The following is a 22,332-nucleotide window of genomic DNA, read 5'->3' as shown; positions in this document are numbered from 1 at the left end:
GCAGAGGAATTACAGGATTGAATGGCAAATCTATTTTTAGATCTCTGAGTGTTCTCCATATATCTTTCCAAAAGGAATGTATTAATTTGCATTCCCACCAGCAGTGCAGAAGTGTTCCCTTTTCTCCACATCCACGCCAACATCTCTGGTCTTGAGATTTTGTGATATAGGCTAGTCTCACTGGAGTTAGATGATATCTCAAAGTAGTTTTGATTTGCATTTCTCTGATGATTAAAGATGATGAGCATTTTTTCATATGTCTGAAGGCCGTGCGCCTGTCTTCTTCAGAGAAGTTTCTCTTCAAATCCCTTGCCCAGCCTGCGATGGGATCCCTTGTTTTTTTCTTGCTGATGCGTTTGAGTTCTCTGTGGATTCTGGTTCTTAAACCTTTGTCAGAGATATACCGTGCAAATATCTTCTCCCATTCTGAGGGCTGTTTGTTTGCTTTACTTACTGTGTTCTTGGCTGTGCAGAAGCTTTTTAGTTTGATCAAGTCCCAGTAGTGTATTTTTGAAGCTGCTTCAATTGCCCGGGGGGTCCTCCTCATAAAATACTCACCCAGACCAATTTCTTCAAGGGTTTTCCCTGCATTCTCCTCTAGTATTTTTAGTTTCATGTCTTAAGTTTAAATCTTTAATCCAATGAGAGTCTATCTTAGTTAATGGTGAAAGGTGTGGGTCCAGTTTCAGTCTTCTGCAGGTTGCCAGCCAGTTCACCCAGCACCATTTGTTAAATAGGGAATCTTTTCCCCACTGAATGTTTTTAATTGGCTTGTCAAAGATCAAATAGCGGTAAGTAGCTGGATTCATCTCTTGGTTCTCTATTCTGTTCCAGATATCTACTTCTCTGTTTTTGTGCCAGTACCATGCTGTTTTGATCACTATCGATTTGTAGTAAAGTCTGAGGTCTGGTGGTGTGATTCCTGCTGTTTTGTTTTTATTTCTGAGTAATGTCTTGGCTATTCGAGGTTTTTTCTGATTCCATATAAAATGAACTATTGTTTTTTCAAGATCTTTAAAATATGACAGTGGAGCTTTAATAGAGAGTGCGTTGAAATTATATATTGCTTTGGGTAGTATGGACATTTTGATAATGTTGATTCTTCCCAGCCATGAGCATGGTATGCTTTTCCATTTGTTAACATTTTCAGCTATTTCTTTTCTTGGAGTTTCATAGTTCTCTTTATAGAGATCTTTCACGTCTTTTGTTAGGTAAATTCCCAAATATTTCATCTTCTTTGGCACTACTGTGAATGGGATAGAGTCCTTAACTGCTTTTTCAACTTGACTGTTGTTGGTGTATATAAAGGCTACTGATTTATGGATGTTGATTTTGTAACCTGAGACACTGCTGTATTCCTTGATCACTTCTAGGAGTTTTGTAGTAGAGTTCCTAGTGTTTTCCAGATACATAATCATATCATCTGCAAAGAGCGAAAGTTTGATCTCTTCTGACCCTATATGGATACCCTTGATCACCTTTTCTTCCCTAATTGCGGTGGCTAAAACTTCCATTACAATGTTGAAAAAGCAATGGAGACAATGGGCAGCCTTGTCTGGTTCCTGATCTGAGTGGAAATGATTCCAATTTAACTCCATTCAATATGATATTAGCTGTGGGTTTGCTGTAGATGGCCTCTATCAGTTTAAGAAATGTCCCTTCTACACCAATTTTCTTGAGTGTTCTGATCATGAAGGATGCTGGATATTATCAAAAGCTTTTTCTGCATCAATTGAGAGAATCATATGGTCTTTGTTTTTTAATTTGTGTATGTGCTGAATTATACTTACGGATTTACGTATATTGAACCAGCCTTGAGACCCTGGGATAAAACCCACTTGGTCATGATGTATAATTTGTTTGATGTGTTGCTGGATTCTGTTTGTTAGGATCTTGTTGAATATTTTTGCATCTATATTCATTAGTGATATTGGTCTATAATTTTCTTTTCTTGTTGGGTCTTTTCCTGGTTTGGGGATCAGGGTGATGTTTGCTTCATAGAGCGTGTTGGGTAGTCTTCCTTCTTTTTCTACCTTTTGTAACAGGTTGAGTAATATAGGTACTAATTCCTCTTTAAAGGTTTGGTAGAATTCTGACATAAAACGATCTGGTCCCGGGCTTTTCTTTTTAGGGAGGTTTTGTATAGTTGATGCTATTTCTGAACTTGATATGGGTCTGTTCAACATTTCCACTTGATTCTGGCTAAGTCCTGGAAGGTGGCGTGCTTCCAAGTATCGGTCAATGTCCTTCAGATTTTCATATTTCTGAGAATAAAGTTTCTTGTAATATTCATTAAGGATTTTTTGGATTTCTGACGAGTCTGTTGTTATTTCGTCTTTGTTGTTTCTGATTGATGAGATTAGAGATTTTACTCTTTTTTTCTGATTAGGTTGGCTAGAGGTTTATCTATTTTATTGACCTTTTCAAAAAACCAGCTTTTTGATTTATTGATCTGTTGTAGTATTCTTTTGTTTTCAATTTCATTTAATTCTGCTCTAATTTTGGTTATTTCTTTTCTTCTACTGGGTTTGGGGTTGGAATGTTCTTCCTTTTCCAGTTGCTTGAGATGTCCCATTAAGTTGTTAACTTCCTCTCTTTCCGTTCTCTTGAGGAAGGCTTGCAGTGCTATAAATTTCCCTCTTAGAACTGCCTTTGCGATGTCCCAGTTGTTAACTTCCTCTCTTTCCGTTCTCTTGAGGAAGGCTTGCAGTGCTATAAATTTCCCTCTTAGAACTGCCTTTGCGGTGTCCCAGAGGTTCTGATAGTTTGTGTCTTCATTGTCGTTTTGTTCCAAAAAATTGGCAATTTCTTTCTTAATCTCATCTCTGACCCAGCTATCATTCAGCATAAGGTTATTTAACTTCCATGTGTATGAGTATGCAGATTCCTGTTGTTACTCAATTCAAGTTTTATTCCATGGTGGTCCGAGAAGAAGCCAGGAATAATTTCTATTCCTTTAAATTTACTGAGGTTAGACTTGTGACCTAAATGTGGTCAATTTTGGAGTAAGTTCCATGGGCTGATGAGAAGTATGTGTATTCAGTTTTGTTGGGATGAAATGTTCTGTAGATGTCTGCTAAATCCAAATGTTGAATGGTTAGGTTTAAATCTAAGATTTCTTTGCTCAGCTTCTTGTTGGAGGATCGATCGAACACTGCCAAAGGAGTGTTGAAATCTCCGAGTATTATGGAGTTGGAGGAAATCAAGTTACTCATGTCTGTTAGAGTTTCTCTTATAAATTGAGGTGCATTCTGGTTGGGTGCATAGATATTAATAATTGAGATCTAATCATATTGAGTATTACCCTTAACAAATATGAAGTGACCATTTTTGTCCTTCCTTACTTTTGATGGTTTAAAGCCTACTGTATCTGCAAATAAAATTGCAACACCTGCTTTTTTCTGATTACCATTCGCCTGAAATATGGATGACCATCCTTTCACCCTGAGTCTGTATTTGTCTTTTAAGTTAAGATGTGACTCTTGTATGCAAGAAAAATCTGGCTTGAGTTTTTGTATCCAGTCAGCTAACCTATGCCTCTTTAGAGGACAGTTTAAGCCGTTCACATTAATGCAGAGTATTGATAAGTCTGGTGGAATTTTGGGTATCGAGTTTTTCAAAGGTCCAGTGGACATTTTTAATCCTTTCGCCAGTGTGGAAGTTGGAGTTTGATTCAAAGTTTCTGAGTGAGTTTACTTTTGTGGTATAGGATTGGGTTGGTCATTATGGAGGATAGGTCTGAGAATATCCTGAAGAGCTGGTTTGGTTATGGCAAATTTTTTCAACATATGAATGTCATTAAAGTATTTAATTTCTCCATCATAAATGAAACTCAGTTTAGCTGGATACAAGATCCTGGGTTGAAAGTTATTTTGCTTTAGGAGATTAAAAGTTGATGACCACCCTCTTCTGGCTTGAAAAGTTTCAGCAGAGAGATCTGCAGTTATTCTAATATTCTTTCCTTTGTACGTAATAGTTTTCTTTCGCCGGGCTGCTTTGAGAATCTTCTCTTTCATGTTAACTTTAGTGAAGCTAATTATGATATACCTTGGGGATGACTTATTGGGGTTGAATCGTGCTGGGGTTCTGAAGCTGTCTGCTATCTGAATTTCAGAATCTCTAGGCATGTCTGGAAATTTTTCTTTCATAATTTCATGCAGAAGGGCCTCTGTGCCCTTCGAGGCCACTTCATCATTCTCCGAAATCCCAATTATTCGTATGTTGCTTTTCTTCGAATTATCTGAGAGTTCTCTGAGTGAGTGATCCGTTTTTGCTCTCCATTTCTCTTCCTCTTTGAGAGATTGGGAGCATTCGAAGACTTTATCTTCAGTGTCAGAAATCCTTTCTTCTGCTTGCTCCATTCTGTTGCTGAGGGATTCTACTGTATTTTTCATATATTTCAGGGCTGTAAATTCTTGCTTCAGTGTGTCTAAGTCTTTGGTGGTTTTGTCTTTAAATTCGTTAAATTCTTGAGACAACTTTTGAATTTCTCCTCGAATTCCTAATTCCATTTTATTAATCTTGTCTGCAATCCAAATTCTGAATTCGATTTCTGACATCTCAGCCAGTTGTTTAGGAATGGGATCTTCAATCACATCTGCCGTATCTTTTCTTGGGGGGGGGTTGATCTATTCTAACATGTTACCAGAGTTTTTCTGCTGATTCCTCCCCATGGTTATTTTACTCCCTTTGATTTTTTCCCCTGGGGCTTTATCGAGGGCCTGTATAGTGTTGTGGCCTGAGAAACTGGGGCCCTGTCTTGTGTGGTGGGGCTAAGTGGTTCTGTCTTGTTTTCAGCTGGTTTCTGTTCGATCCTATTGTAACGTTTACTCTGGCTTGAAGTCTCAGCTGTGTGGAAAAACCAGCAATTAAGTCACCCCGCCCGCCCACCTCTGGCACCAGTTGTAAAAGGAATATCAAACCTTCCTACAACCGCATACCCAGGGCACCGCCTGAAAAGTCCTCAGTCTATTAGTTCAGTTCAAAAGGTCCAAATCGATTGTCTCAATCAGCACCTGTGTCGGGTGGGAGAGTTCAAGAGGTCTCTGGGAACTGGATCACAGGGGTCTGGTGACTCCTCTGATACGGCTTACTCCAGTTCTGCGTGGAGTCAGGAGGAGCCAACTAGCAAATAGATCAGTCTGGGAAAGTTGATGTCTCCTTCCCCACTTTGCCCCTCCGTTCGACCCAGTCACTGGTATCTCTGCAGATGGCTAACCCAGTTGCCTGTAGTGAACAGATACTCCAGGGGTTTGCACCTGCCTGAATTGCAAGGAAGTCTGCCAGGCCCCTGCAGTCTGCTGCTATCTAGCAGGAGGAGATGGGGCCTGACATCTTTGAGTGCTTGATGCAGGTGGTGGGAGGGAGGTGTTCACTCAGGCTTAGCCCCGTCCCTGATTGATGTTGCTAACAGAACAGAACAGAACAGACAACTTTGCGGGGTTCTGTCTCTGTTTCTGCTAAAATCGCCTACAGAAGACGGGCTGTTCTGAGTTCAAACGTCTTTGCTGCTGAAGGTTTGTGTCCGATTACCTCTCTGTGTAGGCCCTGCCCTGGAAGCTTCCCGGGTTTATGAGCAGCATCAGGCAAATCCTTTGCTCACTGGTGGCCTCCTCTGGTTGCCCAGGGAGACGGGGTGTGGCTTCAGAATATCCAGAAGTGAGCCATTTTGCTTTTGTTTGCGTCCTTGTGATCACAGCTTGCCTCAGCGGTGTTGATGTGCGTTCTTCAACCTTCTCTCTTGGTGCGGCTCAAATCCACCAGGATACTTACTAAATTCCTGTCCCTTAACTCTCCTTCTGGACGGGAGCCTCTGTTGAAAGCTGGCTTCAGTCCGCCATCTTGTCTCTCCCCCTATAGTGGGTTTTTTGTTTTTGTTTTTGTTTTGAGACAGGGTCTTACTGTGCCGCCCTCGGTAGAGTGCTGTGGCGTCACAGCTCACAGCAACCTCAAACTTTTGGGCTTAAGCAGTTCTCTTGCCTCAGTCTCCCAAGTAGCTGGGACTACAGACGCCCACCACAACACCTGGCTATTTTTTGTTGTTGTTGTTGTCACTGTTGTTTAGCAGGCCCAGACTGAGTTTGAACCCGCCAGCCTGGTGTACATGACTGGTGCCCTAGCTGCTGAGCCACAAGCACCAAGCCTATAGTGGGTTTTTAAAATTCTTCATCATATCAGATATGAGGTGGTCTCTTTCCACCTAGAAATACATTTCAGTCTTGGGAAATTTTTATATCATTTATTCATTTTGTAACTGCTATTCTTTTGAATATGTTGGGCCTCCTCTTTCTTTATACCCCTTCTATTTTCCATTTTTATCTTGTTCTTTTTTTCTGTTTTCTGATAACTTTCATCACCTATCTTCATAGCTCACTGCAACCTCAGACTCCTGGGCTCAAGCAATCCTCCTGCCTTAGCCTCCCAAGTAGCTGGTACTACAGACATGTGCTACCAGGCCCAGCTGAGTTAAGTTTGTTTTTTGGGTTTTTTTTTGCAGTTTAAGTTTGTTTTTTGTTTTTTTTGCAGTTTTTGGCCAGGACTGTGTTTGAACCCACCACTTCCAGCATATGGGGCCGGCGCCCTACTCCTTTGAGCCACAGGCACTGCCTGAGTTAAAAATTTTTTTTCTATAGAAACGAAGTTGCCCAGTTTGTTCTTGACTTAACGATGTTGCCCAGTTTGTTCTTGAACTCCTGGGCTCCAGTGATCTTCCTGCTTTGGCCGTCCAAATTGCTGGGACTACGGGCATGAGCTCCCATGCCCAGCCTCTATTGACTTTTTAAATGTATATTCTCCTTCCCCTCTTGATATTTTGAATCAAATCCCTGACATTGCATAATATCTTACCTACTTATTTAGTATAGATCTTTAAAAGGTAAAGACTCCTTAAAGAAATAATACAACTCTGATATTATGCCTAAAAAATTAACATACAGATATCTACTCAGTGTTCAAATTTCTGCTTGTCCCTACTGTTACGGTTCAGTTTTCTTTATGTAATGTGTTTAAATCAAGATCCATACATATAAGGGCTATAGTTTGCAATTGGTTGATATCTCTAAGTCTTTTTATCTACGAGCTCTGTCTCTACTTCTAGTCCTTTCCTTGTACTTTATTTGCTGGGGGTACATATTCTTTTTCCTGCCCCACCCTTTGTAAAGGTTCTTGTTCTTATTTCATGGGTATCATATCATTTTTGCTCTCACAATAGATATAAATTACAAGGTTGAATTTTGTTGTTTTTTTCTTCTGTTTCTCACTTTATTTCCCTTTATTCCTTTTTTTTTTCTGTTTATTTTTATGTTTTCATTTCCAAACACAAGTGCTTGGGGATCCTTTGCCATCTTTTTCTGCTTTAATAGTGAGGTACTAAAAAGCTGATTAGAGGGGGTTCCAAGGCAAGAATTTGCTTATTTTTCACTGGCTCCTTTTGTTCAGCTTATATTTTAGCTTTCTTTAGTCTTCTTTGTTAGATACCACTTACTCATCTTGTGCTATTACTTCCTCTCATGTCGCTTCCTGGCTTCGTGAGTTTATGCATAATTTTTCCATTATTGTCATTTCAGTGGGAGTTTGGAAGAAAGTAATAAGTAAAACATCCATGTTTAATCAGAAGCCTCTTTCCATTTTAAAATTCCTATTAATGCAATAAATTGGGTCAGATAGAAGTCAATGGTATTAGGTCAAATTAATGGGGACTTCTGTCCTATTAAAGTGGTCTGTTATCCTAAAAGGCTCTGTAAACCACTGCTTAAAACTATTAATACATAGTCCTAGAAACACAGCATTTCTTCTTTTTTTTTTTTTTTTTTGGTAGAGACAGAGTCTCACCCTATGGCCCTTGGTAGAGTGCCATGGCCTCACACAGCTCACAGCAACCTCCAACTCCTGGGCTTAAGCGATTCTCTTGCCTCAGCCTCCCGAGTAGCTGGGACTACAGGCGCCTGTCACAACACCCGGCTATTTCTTGGCCACAGTTTGGCCGGGGCCGGGCTCGAACCCACCACCCTCGGTATATGGGGCCGGCGCCTTACGGACTGAGCCACAGGCACCGCCCACAGCATTTCTTCTTGTTCACTCTTGTGTTCAAAGGAGGGTTTAAATCTAGTAACTACTATATTAAAAAAAATTATTTCAGAGGAACCTAGTTGCTTTGCCAGCATAAGTCAGTATTAACAAATTCTATTTAGGGTTTACAAGTTGGCCAATATAAAATATACCTTCTTCTGAACTAGTATATACTAATCAAAATTCTGATTGTAAAACCGTTTATATTTGTCACTAGGTCTTGACATATCAAAAGAAACCAGAATTAGAATTATTACACAAGTCCCACCTCCAACAAAATGAAGAAATTCTTTAGTGGGAAACTCCTAGTGCTTATTATCAGCTAAACAAAGTCTTATCAGTGAGTGTTATGTATAAGGAAATGTTGGAAAGAAAACTATCTTACCGGATAATCACAAACAAAAGAAAATCCTCTTATTCTAGCCCCTCGTTTTGTACAGGAGGAAATAGGAAGTCCCTGAGCGATGAAATGATTTCACTAAAGTATCTTATCTAGTTAATAGTATAGCCACTAAACTATAGTTCTTAATTCCCAAATAATTGTTCTTTTCAGTGTGGTAGAATAATAGAAGAATATATAATAAACATATTGGTGGATATTTTTGCTGCTTACTGAACAGGGGAGTGATTTTTAAATGGTAAGCTTTGTACTTATTGAAAGGTAGAAATTTGGAATCAGCTTTGAGGTTAATAGAAACTAATCCAAAACTATGGGGTAGCAATAGAAAAAAGACAAATTTAGACTAGACTGGAACAGAATTATCAACAGGCCCTGGTGATGAATTTTATTCACAAAAAAAATAGAAAGGACCTGTCAGACATTATAAGGAAGATACCAGAGTTGTAGTGATAGGACAAGATAATTAAGTCAGACACTGATATTGAATTTGATACACTAACGAGTTAAGTCAGTTAAAAGACAGCTGTATAGACATTGAGAACAATTAATTCCTATCCCTGTTTACCCATTTGCTGTCAGTGGCACTGAAATTTCCCACTGAGGAATGGAAAACCAGTAAAATGGCAAAAACAGGGTATTTTTTAGCTGCTTCATTTTCTTCAGAAGTCTTATTTCTATATTTTAAATATCTGTGGTCACCATAAATTGAAAATGAAACCAACTCAACCTTCTTCCTGTCCCCACCACCTCAAAAAGATTCTGTTTCCCATTCTTTCTTTTTCTTTTTTTTTTAATGTGTGTGTTGGGTGGGGGCGGGGGGTGAAAATGTCTCAATTTATTGCCCAGGCTGGTCTCAAACTCCTGATCTCACGCCATCCTCCTACCTCAGCCTTCCAAAGTGCTGTGGTTACACCCCATTTTTTCTATTTTAATCTTTGATACATACCATTCAGAATATTTCCCAAAATGAGTTCTAATCATTTATTTACTTATCTGTCATTTCCACTGGATTACAAGCTTCTTGAAGATGATTTTATTTGTATTTGTATCCCTAGTGCCTAGCATGTAGACTTGGCTCAGGAAATGTTTGGTTGCTGACAGGATCAAATATAAATTCATCCTAGCATCCCAACTTGTCAAGAATCTGGATCCTCCCTACATCACCTCATCAGTAACAAAGCTCTGTTTCCACACTGATTTGGTTCCTTTCTATTCATTGTTAATGCCTCTGTGTCTTTGATTGCACTGGTACTCCATGCCTGGACTCTTCTCTTCTAGGCCCTAGCCTTCCCACCCATCTAAATTCCACTTGAAAAGTCAAAGCTTGTGCCCTAACCCCACCTCTTTGCTCTAGCTTTCCTATGCAAGTAAAACCCATGTTGCTCTTCTCTGAATTCCTGTACTACTCATTGCTGGTAATAAATTGTTTTATCTTTAATCATATTCGTGGTGCTACTTTTGGATATAATAATGACAGCTACCATTTAATCAAATATCTCTTACATACCAAGCTCTCAGGGTACATACCTTATCTCACATGATCACACACTTCTCAAAGGTACAGTGGTGTTATCCCCATTGTATAACTGAGAGGTAATTGAGGCTCAGAGAGTTTAAATAAGTATCCTGCTCAAGATTTACACAGATCTGAATTCAGATATAACTCCAAAACCTTTGCTTTTTTAGCTATATACAGTATCTCTTCTCTCTCCCTTATATTCTCTTCCCTCCCTTGAAATAGGCCTCTTTGAGCATATACATTCCTCACCACTTCTGCCACATTTTTATAGATGCTTAATGAATATTCATTGAATTGAGTTGATAGGGCTGGTAGGGATGTTGAAACCTATTCTCTTTTTTTGTTTTTTACTATTTAATTAAGATGCTTTGTTTTCTTAAAAATCACATGCTTTTTTTGCCATTTTCCAAAACTATAAACTACTTATACATGTTAAACCCAACACCTGATGTGTTCTCTGAATTATTTTTTTTTTTCACCTTTAAAACATGGTTTGTGGGTGCCTATGGCTCAAAGGAGTAGGGCGCCGGCCTCATATGCTGGAGATGGTGGGTTCAAGCCCAGCCCTGGCCAAAAGAAAACTGCAAAAAAAAAAGCATGGTTTGTATAAATATGTATGACTTCTTTTGGTTATATAATATCATAAAAGATATATTTTATAAATGAAAGAGCAATAAATTAAAAGTTCATATTTTTATGGACATAAGCAAAGTTTTGTTTAATATAGGCACAAAAAAGAATATGTTTTAAAGATTATCTTTGAAAGATATTACAATGTAGCATATCCACACTCTTTTATAGTACGAGACCGTGTTCGGACAAAAATGGAACGTGATATCTTGGTAGAAGTTAATCATCCTTTTATTGTCAAGTTGCATTATGGTAAGTTTGTAAATGACCTCCCACCTCACCCTCCACTCTCTGAGTGCATTTAGCTATACTACTTTATAGAAATATATATTTTTATGTGTTTAGCAAGTCTAGAAATTAAACCATTATTACTACTTAAACAAACTTTAGAAACTTCTATTGCATTTACTTTATGTTTCTTTTAAACATTATAAAGTTAGTTTCTGAGTAGTAACCATAGGAACAGGTAATGATAAGCATTGCTTTTTATTATAATAATTAATTATAATGTGCCAACATTTTGTAGTCTATGTATTAGCCCAACCTAAAGGCAAAAAAGATCCCAATGTCAAGGTCCTAAAACTATTCTCACCATTCTTTTTCCCAAAGCTGTGTGCTTTTTCTCAGTGGGTAAAAATATGGCAATTCTTATTATGTGTAATTAAATCAAACCAACCCTCACTTTTTTCTGTAGCTAGTGGCATGGTTTTTGTTTTATGGTTAAGTGGGTCTTTTTTCTGCTCTGAGTTTTTCTTATGGATCACATGGTTAGAATTATTGTATTCCTGTAGAAAATCTAGTGGTTTCATAAGAAATACTGCATTTAACATTTCCATGTGGAAACTAAGAGAAATCAGTGGTTTTCTTCTGAGTTAAAATAAGTTTAGACGTATGACATAATCATTAATTTGCTAAAAATATTCATTTGTGAATGGCCTAATGGAAGCCTAAACAAAATAAATTACAGTGAATTAAATGGAAATTTTCATTTCTTCATTCAGCTTTTCAAACTGAAGGGAAGTTGTATCTTATTTTGGATTTTCTCAGGGGAGGAGATTTGTTTACACGCTTATCCAAAGAGGTATATAATTAATCTCTATTTTTAATCTATTTATATGCATCCTGTTTCAACTAAAGCTTTGTTATAGTTCAGTATTATATTTATTGTATTTTCTCTAGTGACATAAGATTCTTACGGTGAAGAATCCAAGCCAAAAAGAGTTCTTTTCAATGCTTTGAATTTATTCTGAAAGCAGGACTTTCAATTAACAAGTAAACTATCTTTGTCTTAAATGCTGCTGCTTTTATAGTTTTTTCAGAAGGAATAATATATCAACAAAATATCATTAAACAATTAGTAGTGGAATGTCAGCATGCATTTTTAAAGATCATTTTTCATTTCTAAAATGTTACTGTGCTGGGACAATAGTGGCATAACCTGAATATAGTTGTTACTTAGCAAAATGTTAAATTATTTCTCCCACAGCACATAGTTAGTATTTAGTAAGTGATTGGTTGTCTGTTTTTGTAATTTGCAAATTCTTTCATGACCAAATTGTAGCTATAGCTATGTATAGTTAACATATTTATAATTTTTTTGAATATTTATAAAGAACACAGACAAAATAAAGAGAGAAAAATTATTCTTTTATTTTAGGTGATGTTCACAGAAGAAGATGTCAAATTCTACTTGGCTGAACTTGCACTTGCTTTAGATCATCTGCATAGCCTGGGAATAATCTATAGAGACTTAAAACCAGAAAAGTAAGGAATCACGCTACTAAGTTGAATACAGCGTAATATAATTAATTATTTAGTAGGTTGTAAAAAATAAAAGAGAGTTTCAATAAAACTCCCATGGCATTACATCAGAGGGCTTGTGCTACACTGTCTCAGCTAACACTATGTATTTTCATACTTTTTAAATCTCAATTAACCAATACATATTATATTGTCTTCATGTGAATCCTTTAACTTTAAAGATTGAAATCTATTGGTAATTTGTATTTTTGTGTCAATTTTCTGTTCATGGCTTTTGTTCATTTTTCATTTATTTTTTATTTTATTTTTTTGTTAAAGGAATAATATATCAACACAGTCTTGGTCTTGTTGCCCAGGGTTGAGTGTAGTGATATCATTATAGTTTACTATAACCTCAGGCTCCTGGGCTCAAGCAATCCTCCCACCTCAGCCTCCCAAATAGCTGAGACTACTGGCACACACTATCATGCCCAGCTAATTTTTCTGGGGTTTTTTGTAGACATGAGTCTTGTCATGCCTCTCAGGCTGGTCTTGAACTCCTGGTCTCAAGCGAGTCTCCTACCTCCATCTCCCAAAGAACTAGGATTATAGACGTGAGCCACCATACCTGGTCCATTTTTCTTTTAAAATGTTATTTTTTCTCATTGATTTATAAGATAACTTTAAAAATTAAGAATTTTAGCCATTTGACATATATTACAAATATCATTTTCCAGTCTTTTAATTTTAACTTTTTTTTTTTTTTTTTGTAGAGACAGAGTTTCACTTTATGGCCCTTGGTAGAGTGCCATGGCATCATACAGCTCACAGCAACCTCCAACTCCTGGGCTTAAGTGATTCTCTTGCCTCAGCCTCCCGAGTAGCTGGGACTACAGGCCCCTGCCACAACACCCGGCTATTTTTTGGTTGCAGTTCAGCCGGGGCTGGGTTTGAACCCGCCACCCTTGGTATATGGGGCCGGTGCCTTACCGACTGAGCCACAGGCGCCACCCTAACTTTTATTTATGTTATTTAACCTACACATTTTTTTCCTCAGATCTGTCAGTCTTTTTTTTTATGGTTTCTTCCCTTACTTTCATTCTTAAAAGGCTTTGTCAATCCCATGGGTCTGATATTTTTCTTTTAACTTTATGGCTTCTATTTTTTACTTTTAACTCCATTTAGATTTTTTTTTTTTTGTATGAAGGATGGTTTGGAGCTAACCCTTTCCCCCAAATATCATTTATTGAAAATTTTTTTCTCCACATATTTTAAAATTTTAAGTGTGAGTTGAACAAATTTCCCACAGCTTTTATAATATCGATCTTCTTCAAGAAGCTGTTATTATTTAAATTGTACATATTTCTTTGTTTTAATTTGTCAGTGTTTCTCTGCTACTGAGTAGGAGAGGTTTTTTTTTTTTTTTAAGAATATAAGCAAGAGGCTTGCTGTATCAGGACTATTTTTAAACAGCTCTGTTGGCTCTGCGCCTATAGCTCAGTGGCTGAGGCACCAGCCACATACACCAGGGCTGGTGGGTTCAAACCTGGACCAGGCCTGCCAAAAAACAATGACAACTGCAACAAAAAGAAAATAGCTGGGCATTGTGGTGGGCACCGTTAGTCCCAGTTACTTGGGAGTCTGAGACAAGAGAATCACTTAAGCCCAAGAGCTTGAGGTTGCTGTGAGCTGTGATGCCATAGCACTCTACTGAGGGTGACATAGCGAGACTCTGTCTCAATAAATAAAGAACATAAAAAATAAACAGCTCTCTTGAGTTGTAATTCACATACAATACAAAATAATCCATTTAAAGTATACACTTCACTGGTTCTTATTATCTTTTCAGAGCTATATAACCATCCTATCAAGAATGCTGAATATTATTTTAAAATGTTATGTACAAAATTTATATATTGAGACAGGAAATAGAGGAAATTCTCCTCTGAAACTTTAAAGTGAGCATTTCGATATCATCATACTTTTATATTTTGTGTTTGTTTTTCATACATTTTGGGTTTTAGATGTCATATGTTTTGTCTTTTATTCCCCAAATTTTCCTCATTATTTTCCCAACTTTTAACTAGTATGACACAAAATTCTTGGTGAGAATAAATATTCAAGCATATAGTCATTAGAAGAAAAAATTACTATAAACATAAATTAAACGTTCATAAGAAAAAATCAGTGTTACTTTTTAATGTCATTTAATTGAATATATTTATTTTAGATTATTGTGTTAGCATTGGTCATGGTACATATAAAGCATGGGCCCTGTCTCAAGGCTTGAATAAGATCAAATGTAGGTAAGATTACTTACAGATCACATAGGTGTCTAAAACTAAATGATGCTATTAAATTGAAGTAATATTTAATTGGTAAATAATCCAAGTAAATACCATCACACAGAAATTTAAATTTTAGGCCAAATGTTTTATGTTAGGAGTTCTACAGATTCTTTTAGCTAGAACTCTGTTATAATAAAAACGATTTAAAATAATTATTAAAATAATTATGAATTATTGAAAAAGTAACTATTAAGAATGATACAGTTGAATTTTTCTATCAGAAACAAAGTATGGGCATAGTTATCTTTAAAGAATACATATGCTGTAGAAGGTATAAGTAATGTCCTTTTACCTATACCAGCGGTTCTCAACCTGTGGGTCACGACCCCTTTGGGGGTCTCTTGCATATCAGATATTTACATTACAATTCATAACAGTAGCAAAATTACAGTTATGAAGTAGGAACGAAAACAATTTTATGGTTGGGGGTCACCACAACATGAGGAACTGTATTAAAGGGTCACAGCATTAGGAAGGTTGAGAACCGCTGACCACCCAAGGGACTGTAACAAACTAATCAATATACAGAGGTGGTCAACATAAGGAACTAGGCCTACTGTACTGATACATGTATGTCTGGTCTACAAAAATTAGGTCAACTTGAAGTTATCAGTGTATGGAAGTGGTCAACTGTAAAAGTTCTACTGTATTTTCTTTTTTCCTTTCAAAACTACCAAGAATGACTTGAGGTTTGTTTTGCTTTTATAACTGTCTTTCTTACATTAATTAGACAGAAGGATAGGTGAGACCCACTGTATCTAACAATGCCCATTATGCTACGTATGCTCTAGATACATTGGTCTGCTTCATAATCAAGTATCAAAATTAATATTTGTTTCATAATAAGTACCTTATTATTAAAGAAACTTGAAAAATATGCCTCTACTGCATTACCCTCAGTGATAAACTTTGTTGTAATTATGAATTGAAATAAGGATGGAATATTTTTGTCATAGTAAACTTTTCTTATAACAAATTTTGCGTTTGAGTTACACATATTTGAGTTACAATTGAAAGTAAGGAAGTGCCTGTGTTGTGGGATAGCTTTAAATATAAGTGAAACAGTTTATTACTTGGCCTTTCAAGTGAGTATACTAAAAACCTATGCAGAAATACAGATACTGGCCTACAGCTTAGTACTCACTCTTTTCTATAGCTCCTTAAATGGGATTATTTTCCACTCAAGTACCTGTTCAAGCCAGAAACCTGAGTGTCATTCTCCAGTTGTTCCTTATGAGCCAGTGAGCTCACTAAATGCCCTTTATTTTCTATGTTGTTTTATAAAGTTGCAGATCTGATTACCTCTACCTTCCATGCATGTTTACCTTTCATGGTCTCCTTTGTCCTTGAGAAGATGCCTAAACTATTTGGAATGCCTTAAAGGCTCTTTGCCATCTGGCCTTATTCATTCACAAATATTTCTTATTTGTTCTGTGCTCTACCAGACACTGAGCTATAAAGATGAATAAGGGCAAACCTTCTAGGGGCTCACAGTTTACTTAGAAAACACTGAAGAATATATGCAGTGAAGGGATGGGTCAGTGAAAAACAAGAAGTGCAAGGAAGGTAGTGTGTTGAAGAGAAGAGGATTGTGTAGGTCATATCAGAGAAAAATTTGGGAAGGAATCTTATTATTGGGTCAGATACTTTTTTTTTTTTTTTTTTTTAAGACAGAGCCTCAAGCTGTCGCCCTGGGTGTAGAGTGCTATGGCATCACAGCTCACAGCTCATCTGGGCTCAAGAGATTCTGCTGCCTCCGCCTCCCAAGTAGCTGGGACTACAGGCGCCTGCCACAACGCCTGGCTATTTTTCTGTTTGTTTGTTTGTTTACAACCATCATTGTTGTTTGGTAGGCCTGGGCTGGATTCGAACCTGCCAGCTCAGGTGTATCTGTCTGGCGCCTTAGCCACTTGAGCCACAGGCGCCGAGCCCAGATACTTTTTAAAAATAAAAGAATGACAAATCTAATGATTTTGACTTCAATATGTGGACCCTCTGTCTATTATGCAAGCTCCAGGGGGTTTAGTCAGGCCACCTCTGCAGAAAGGCATTAGAAAGAGCATCTTAGAAGAGTGTAGGTTGTTTTATTCTTTTCCTAATCATTTTAAAGCTCTCATGTCTCACTGATACAAGTTCATGGCATTGCCTTTGGGATTTGTTATAAATGTATATCAAAAAAATAATTTTTCCTCCTTTACCGTTGCTTTCTTATTCACAACCTAACGCAATATTTTAGAATAAATGTGTAATGATCTATGCCTAAGGAAGTAATTTCAGTTTTAGCTTCTATAAATCTCTATTGAGTGATTTAAAAAGATTTTCTGACTTTATATTCTTTCAGCATACTTCTTGATGAAGAAGGTCACATCAAGTTAACAGGTAAAGATCCTCATTTTAAACTGTTCTCTCCTACTCTATATTATTTCATCATTTAAGGTTGATTATGATACAAGTATTAAGTAATGTGTTAAAAACTTGGATCAAAATTTTTAATAATTAGCATAAATGTTGGAACTCTAACTTTAAAATTTACATATGCAAAATTATTGTAGGATATTTATGAAATTAATATTTATTTTGGTAGATTTTGGCCTAAGTAAAGAGTCTATTGACCATGAAAAGAAGGCATATTCTTTTTGTGGAACTGTGGAATATATGGCTCCAGAAGTAGTTAATCGTCGAGGTCATACTCAGAGTGCTGACTGGTGGTCTTTTGGTGTACTGATGGTAAGGTTTGGATTTGGGGGCTTTTGGGGAGAGAGAGATTGTTTTGTTTGTTAAATGAGAATCAGAAGTAAGTGTTACAAGAGAGAAGCTGGTATATTTAATACCTGTATTTTATACTATATGTAATAGATAACCAAGAAGAATTACTGCATGCAGTGTACAAGGACTATGGAATCCATTAGTTGCTTCTATCTCATTCTAATATGAAAAGGGAAAAATATATTGCCACTTACTTTCAGCTAATAATAATAATCTAAAGCATTAATGGTGTTTACTTTTTGGGAGAACCTGGTCCAGAAATCTATTAGTAAGTGACCCTACAAAATAAGTTCTTAATGAATATTGAAGTCTGTCAAATTGTTCACACATCTATACTATAAAATTGCCATATAAAATGTGACTAACTTCTGCAAAAGAACTATGTAGCTCACTTATCTTACTAAATATCAAGAAGTTCTATAATTAATATGGTAGAAATATGAATCACTTGGTTTATTATGTAGCAATTTTTGTAAGATTTGGTTTTACACAATTAAATTCAAGAACAGGGGAGGGGGCTCGGTGCCTGTAGCTCAGTGAGTAGGGCGCTGGCCACATACACTGAAGCTGGCAGGTTTGAGCTCAGCCCATGCCTACAGGACAAAAATGACAACTGCAACAAAAAATAGCCAGGCATTGTGGTGGGCGCTGTAGTCCCAGCTGCTCAGGAGGCTGAGGCAAGAGAATCGCTTAAGCCCAAGAGTTTGAGGTTGCTGTGAGCTGTGACATCACAGCACTCTACTGAGGGTGACATAGTGAAACTCTGTCTCAAAAAAAAAAAAAAAAAAAGAATGGGAGTGGGGAAGCAGAGGAGAAGGAACTCAGTAAGCTCCCACCTAATGGGTACAATGTAGGGGTATATGGCACACCTCTTAGGTGAAGGACTCAAATGCAACTCAGACTTTTCCTTAAAAAAAAAAAAAAAACCCCCCCACACAATTTAACCTAATCATATGTACTCTTATATTAATCCAAATTTTAAAAAAATAAAATATAAAGATTTGATTTTAATTAAGATGGTGCTTCTTTAAATCTTCTGGCCTTGAGACTTTATACTTACTGGCTAATACTGCTGATTATTTTGCCTTTCTGTAGTTTGAAATGCTCACTGGCACACTACCTTTCCAAGGAAAAGATCGAAAAGAAACAATGACTATGATTCTTAAGTAAGTACTCCCTAATGCAGATGTTTTGATGAGATTTTAAAATACATTCCTCAAACTAAAAAATGAGATTTTAGAGCATTAGCTATAGTATAAGTAATAACTAAGAAATTCATCAATATTACATGGTTTTATATAAACAAACTCATATTATCTTCATGTTAATGGTGAACTGCCGAAAGCTTTACCTTCAATATTTGAAATATAACAACAATGCACATTATTCCACTTCTGTCCACGTTGTTCTGGAGGTTCTAGCTAATATGATAAGGCAAGCAAAAAAGGTAAGGTATAAGATTTAAAAAGAAGAAATAAAATTGTCATTATTTAGATAACATGACTATGTCCATAGAAAATCTAGTCATTATATAAATTCCTGGAATTAATAAGAGTTTAGCAAAGTTGCTGGATACAAGGTCAGTAACAACAATCTACTTCATGTCTATATGTATATGAGCAACAGAAAATGGAATTTTAAAAGAGGATATTATTGACAGTAGTATAAAAAATTATTAAATACCTAAGGATAAATCGAGCAGAAGTTATGCAAGTCCTCTATGCAGAAAACTAGAAATTTCATTTAAAGAAAATTTTAAAAGACCAAAGCAACTTATACCATGTTCATATTAATACAGACCCAGTGTTGTTAAGATGTTGGCTCTGTAGATCAGTGTTATCCAATAGAAATACAATGTGAGCCACATATATAATTTTACCTTCTAGTAACTACATTAAAAATGTAAAGAGAAACAATTAAAGTTAATTGTAATAAGGTTGGTTTGTTTGTTTATTTTGGAGACTGAGCCTTGCTCTCTCCCCACATAGAGTGTGGTGGCATCATGATACCTCACTGCAACCTCCAACTATGGGGTTTAAGAGATCCTCCTGCCTCAGGCTTCTGAGTAGCTGGGATTACAAGGAGCACCACCCTACCTCCCTGATTTTTCTATTTTTAGTAGAGATGGGGTCTAGCCCTTGCTCAGGCTGGACTTGAACTCCTGAGCTCAAGTGATCTTCCCACCTCAGCCTCCCAAAGTGCTAGGATTACAGGTGTGAGCCATCACACCCAACCAAATTATAATGGTTTATTTAACCCAGTTTATCCAAGATGTCATTTCAACATGTAACCAATGTTAAAACACGATTACGAGATATTATGAATTCTTTTCATACTCATTTGAAATTCACTGTGTATTTTACACTTAACAATTTGGACTAGCCACATTTCAAGTACCCAGTAGCCATATGTAGCTAATGGCTACCATAGTGTATGGTAAAACTATAGTTTCAATGCAAATCAGATAAAAATTCTGACAACTTTTTTGGGTGGAACTTGATAAACTGATCCTAGTGTAATACAAAGGACCAAGAAGAGCTAAAACTCTCTTGAAGAAGAATAAGATTGGAAGACTTTGCTTTACCAGGTATCAAATCTTATTACAATTGTAATTAGGATAATTTGGCACTGAAATAAGCATGGAAAGTAAACCTGTGCAATAGAACAGATAGCCCAGAAACAGACCTATACATACATGGATGCTTAATTTGCAAAGATAAACCTCCTCCTAATAAATCATGCTCAGCCAGGTGCGGTGGCTCACACCTATAATCCTAGCACTCTCTGAGGCTGAGGTGAGTGGATTACTTGAACTCAGGAGTTTGAGACCAGCCTGAGCAAGAGTGAGACTCTGTCTCCAAAAAAAAAAAAGCTGAGCATTGTGGCAGGAGCCTATAGTCCCAGCTACTTGTGAGGCTGGGGCAAGAGGATCACTTGAGCCCACAAGTTTGAGGTTGTTGTGAGCTATATTGCCATCGCATTCTACAGAGGGTGACAAAATGAGACTGTGTCTCAAACATAAATGAATGAATAAATAACTAAAACATGCTCAAAAAGTTGAATATTCATACAGGAATAAAGAAAACAATACCTTCCTACATCATACATAAAAATTATCTCTGCTGTATCAAGAAATTCATATAATCTATTAAAAAAATGTTAGCCCAATAAAAACATGGGAGAGAGAATGGAGGATTTCACAAAAAACGATATTCAATGGCAAAAAACTTATTAAAAGATGTTCAACCTCATTAATTAGAAAATACAAATTAAAACCACAATGAGTTATCACTGCATACCCACCAAAATGGCTAAAATTAAAAAGACTGACAATAAAAAATGTTGGTGATGTGGAATAGTGTCAACTTTCATACATTGCTGGAAGGAATATAAATACTCATATAACTACTTTGGAAAGCAGTTTTTATCATTATCTTCCTTTCACTTCCTTCACTTGTCTTATTTTTTTTGTCATTATCTTCTGAAGACAAATATGTGTATATCCTCATCTGTTTATCCCACTTTTAGGCATGGACCCAATGTATAAGAATGTAGATACTTGCACATTAAGAAACAAGTCAAAGTTGTTCACAGCAGCATTGTTTATAATGGCCAAAAAGTGGAAACTGCATCATTAACAGAATGGATTAGCATATGATGGTATATTCATACAAATACAAGTTATTGTGTTTACTATCTATACATATTTTAGCTTTGGTGGCCACACACAGTCTCTGTCAAATAATCTTTGTATTTTTCACAATCCCGTAAGAATGTAAAACTGTTCTTAACGCAAGAGCTGTACAAAAACAGGCTGATGCCTTTGGCCCATGGGTGTAGCGTGCCATGCAGCAAAGATAATGAACAAACCACATTTATATGCAACAACTTGGGTAAATCTCACAAGAATGTTGAGGAAAGGAAGTTCAGACACAAAAGAATAAATACTCTATGATTCTTTTATAAAGTTTACAAAGCAAGCAAAACTAAAACATAGTTTTTAGGGTCCATATTTAGATGGTAAAAGCCTGCGGCAAAATAAGGAAAGTAGTTGCATTGAATGAGAAGTTCTGGCAGTGTTCTATTTCTTAGCTAGATGACTATTCACTTTGTGGTGAATCATCAAGCTGTGTACTTTGAGTGTTTTCTTTTTGTTTGGGGCTTTTTTTTTTTGGCATTTTATGTTCTACACAATAAAGATATGTGCTATATAAACGAATATTCACTGAGCTTTCATTACTGAACCTTTATTACTCAATCTGCTTTGGTCTCTTCCTTTCAGCTAACAAACATTAGTGTTTGTTTTGTTTTAAAAAAAAAAAAAAAAAAACTTTCTTTGACCTGGCCTTCTTTTCAAGCTACTACTCCACCATCTTCCTGCATCCTTTCAACACAAAACCACTTTAAATAGTAGTCTATGCTTTCTGTTACTACTTTTTTGGCTTCTTTTATTGCACGGCGTATTTGTTATTCATCCCCATCACTCTACTGAAATGGCTTTCACTGTGCTTATCTGTAGTCTTCTGGTTGCTAAAACCAGTGGCATTAACATAATTCATTTAACAGATGATCGAATTTTTGCTATGTGTACTTGGGATACAGTGTGAACAAAACTTAGATCTTCAGTGGTCTCACAGAGGTTACATTCTAGTAGGGGAGACGAGGAATTAATATTTAAACAAATACAATAATTTCAGATAGTAACAAGAGCTATAGGGATAATAAACCAAGGTACTCTATTCTAATAGTGACCCTTTAATGTATGAGAGAAGGCGCAAGGGAAGGAGCCATTTTAGATAGGACAGTTAAGGAAAATCTCAGAGAATATTTAACATTGTCGGGTACTCCTTTTCCCCTTAGTT

General features: G+C 36.6%; 1 protein-coding gene across 7 annotated transcripts in view; it reads left to right on the top strand.

Annotated features, from left to right (window-relative positions):
• The window catches only part of RPS6KA3 (ribosomal protein S6 kinase A3), a 135,453-nt gene that overhangs the window by 75,614 nt on the left and 37,507 nt on the right, over positions 1–22,332 (top strand). For all 7 annotated transcript variants that reach the window (XM_053579805.1, XM_053579803.1, XM_053579802.1 and 4 more), the window contains 6 exons: positions 10,788–10,868; positions 11,618–11,697; positions 12,274–12,380; positions 17,046–17,083; positions 17,289–17,431; positions 18,566–18,636. In XM_053579805.1, coding sequence (XP_053435780.1) covers positions 10,788–10,868; positions 11,618–11,697; positions 12,274–12,380; positions 17,046–17,083; positions 17,289–17,431; positions 18,566–18,636 — 520 coding nt within the window. The remainder of the gene's footprint in view (positions 1–10,787; positions 10,869–11,617; positions 11,698–12,273; positions 12,381–17,045; positions 17,084–17,288; positions 17,432–18,565; positions 18,637–22,332) is intronic.

The sequence above is a fragment of the Nycticebus coucang genome, chromosome X (assembly GCF_027406575.1).
Source record: "Nycticebus coucang isolate mNycCou1 chromosome X, mNycCou1.pri, whole genome shotgun sequence".
NCBI classification, from domain to species: domain Eukaryota; kingdom Metazoa; phylum Chordata; class Mammalia; order Primates; family Lorisidae; genus Nycticebus; species Nycticebus coucang.
The sequence above is the reverse complement of the archived record's forward strand: the minus strand, read 5'-3'. Positions and strand labels throughout refer to the sequence as shown.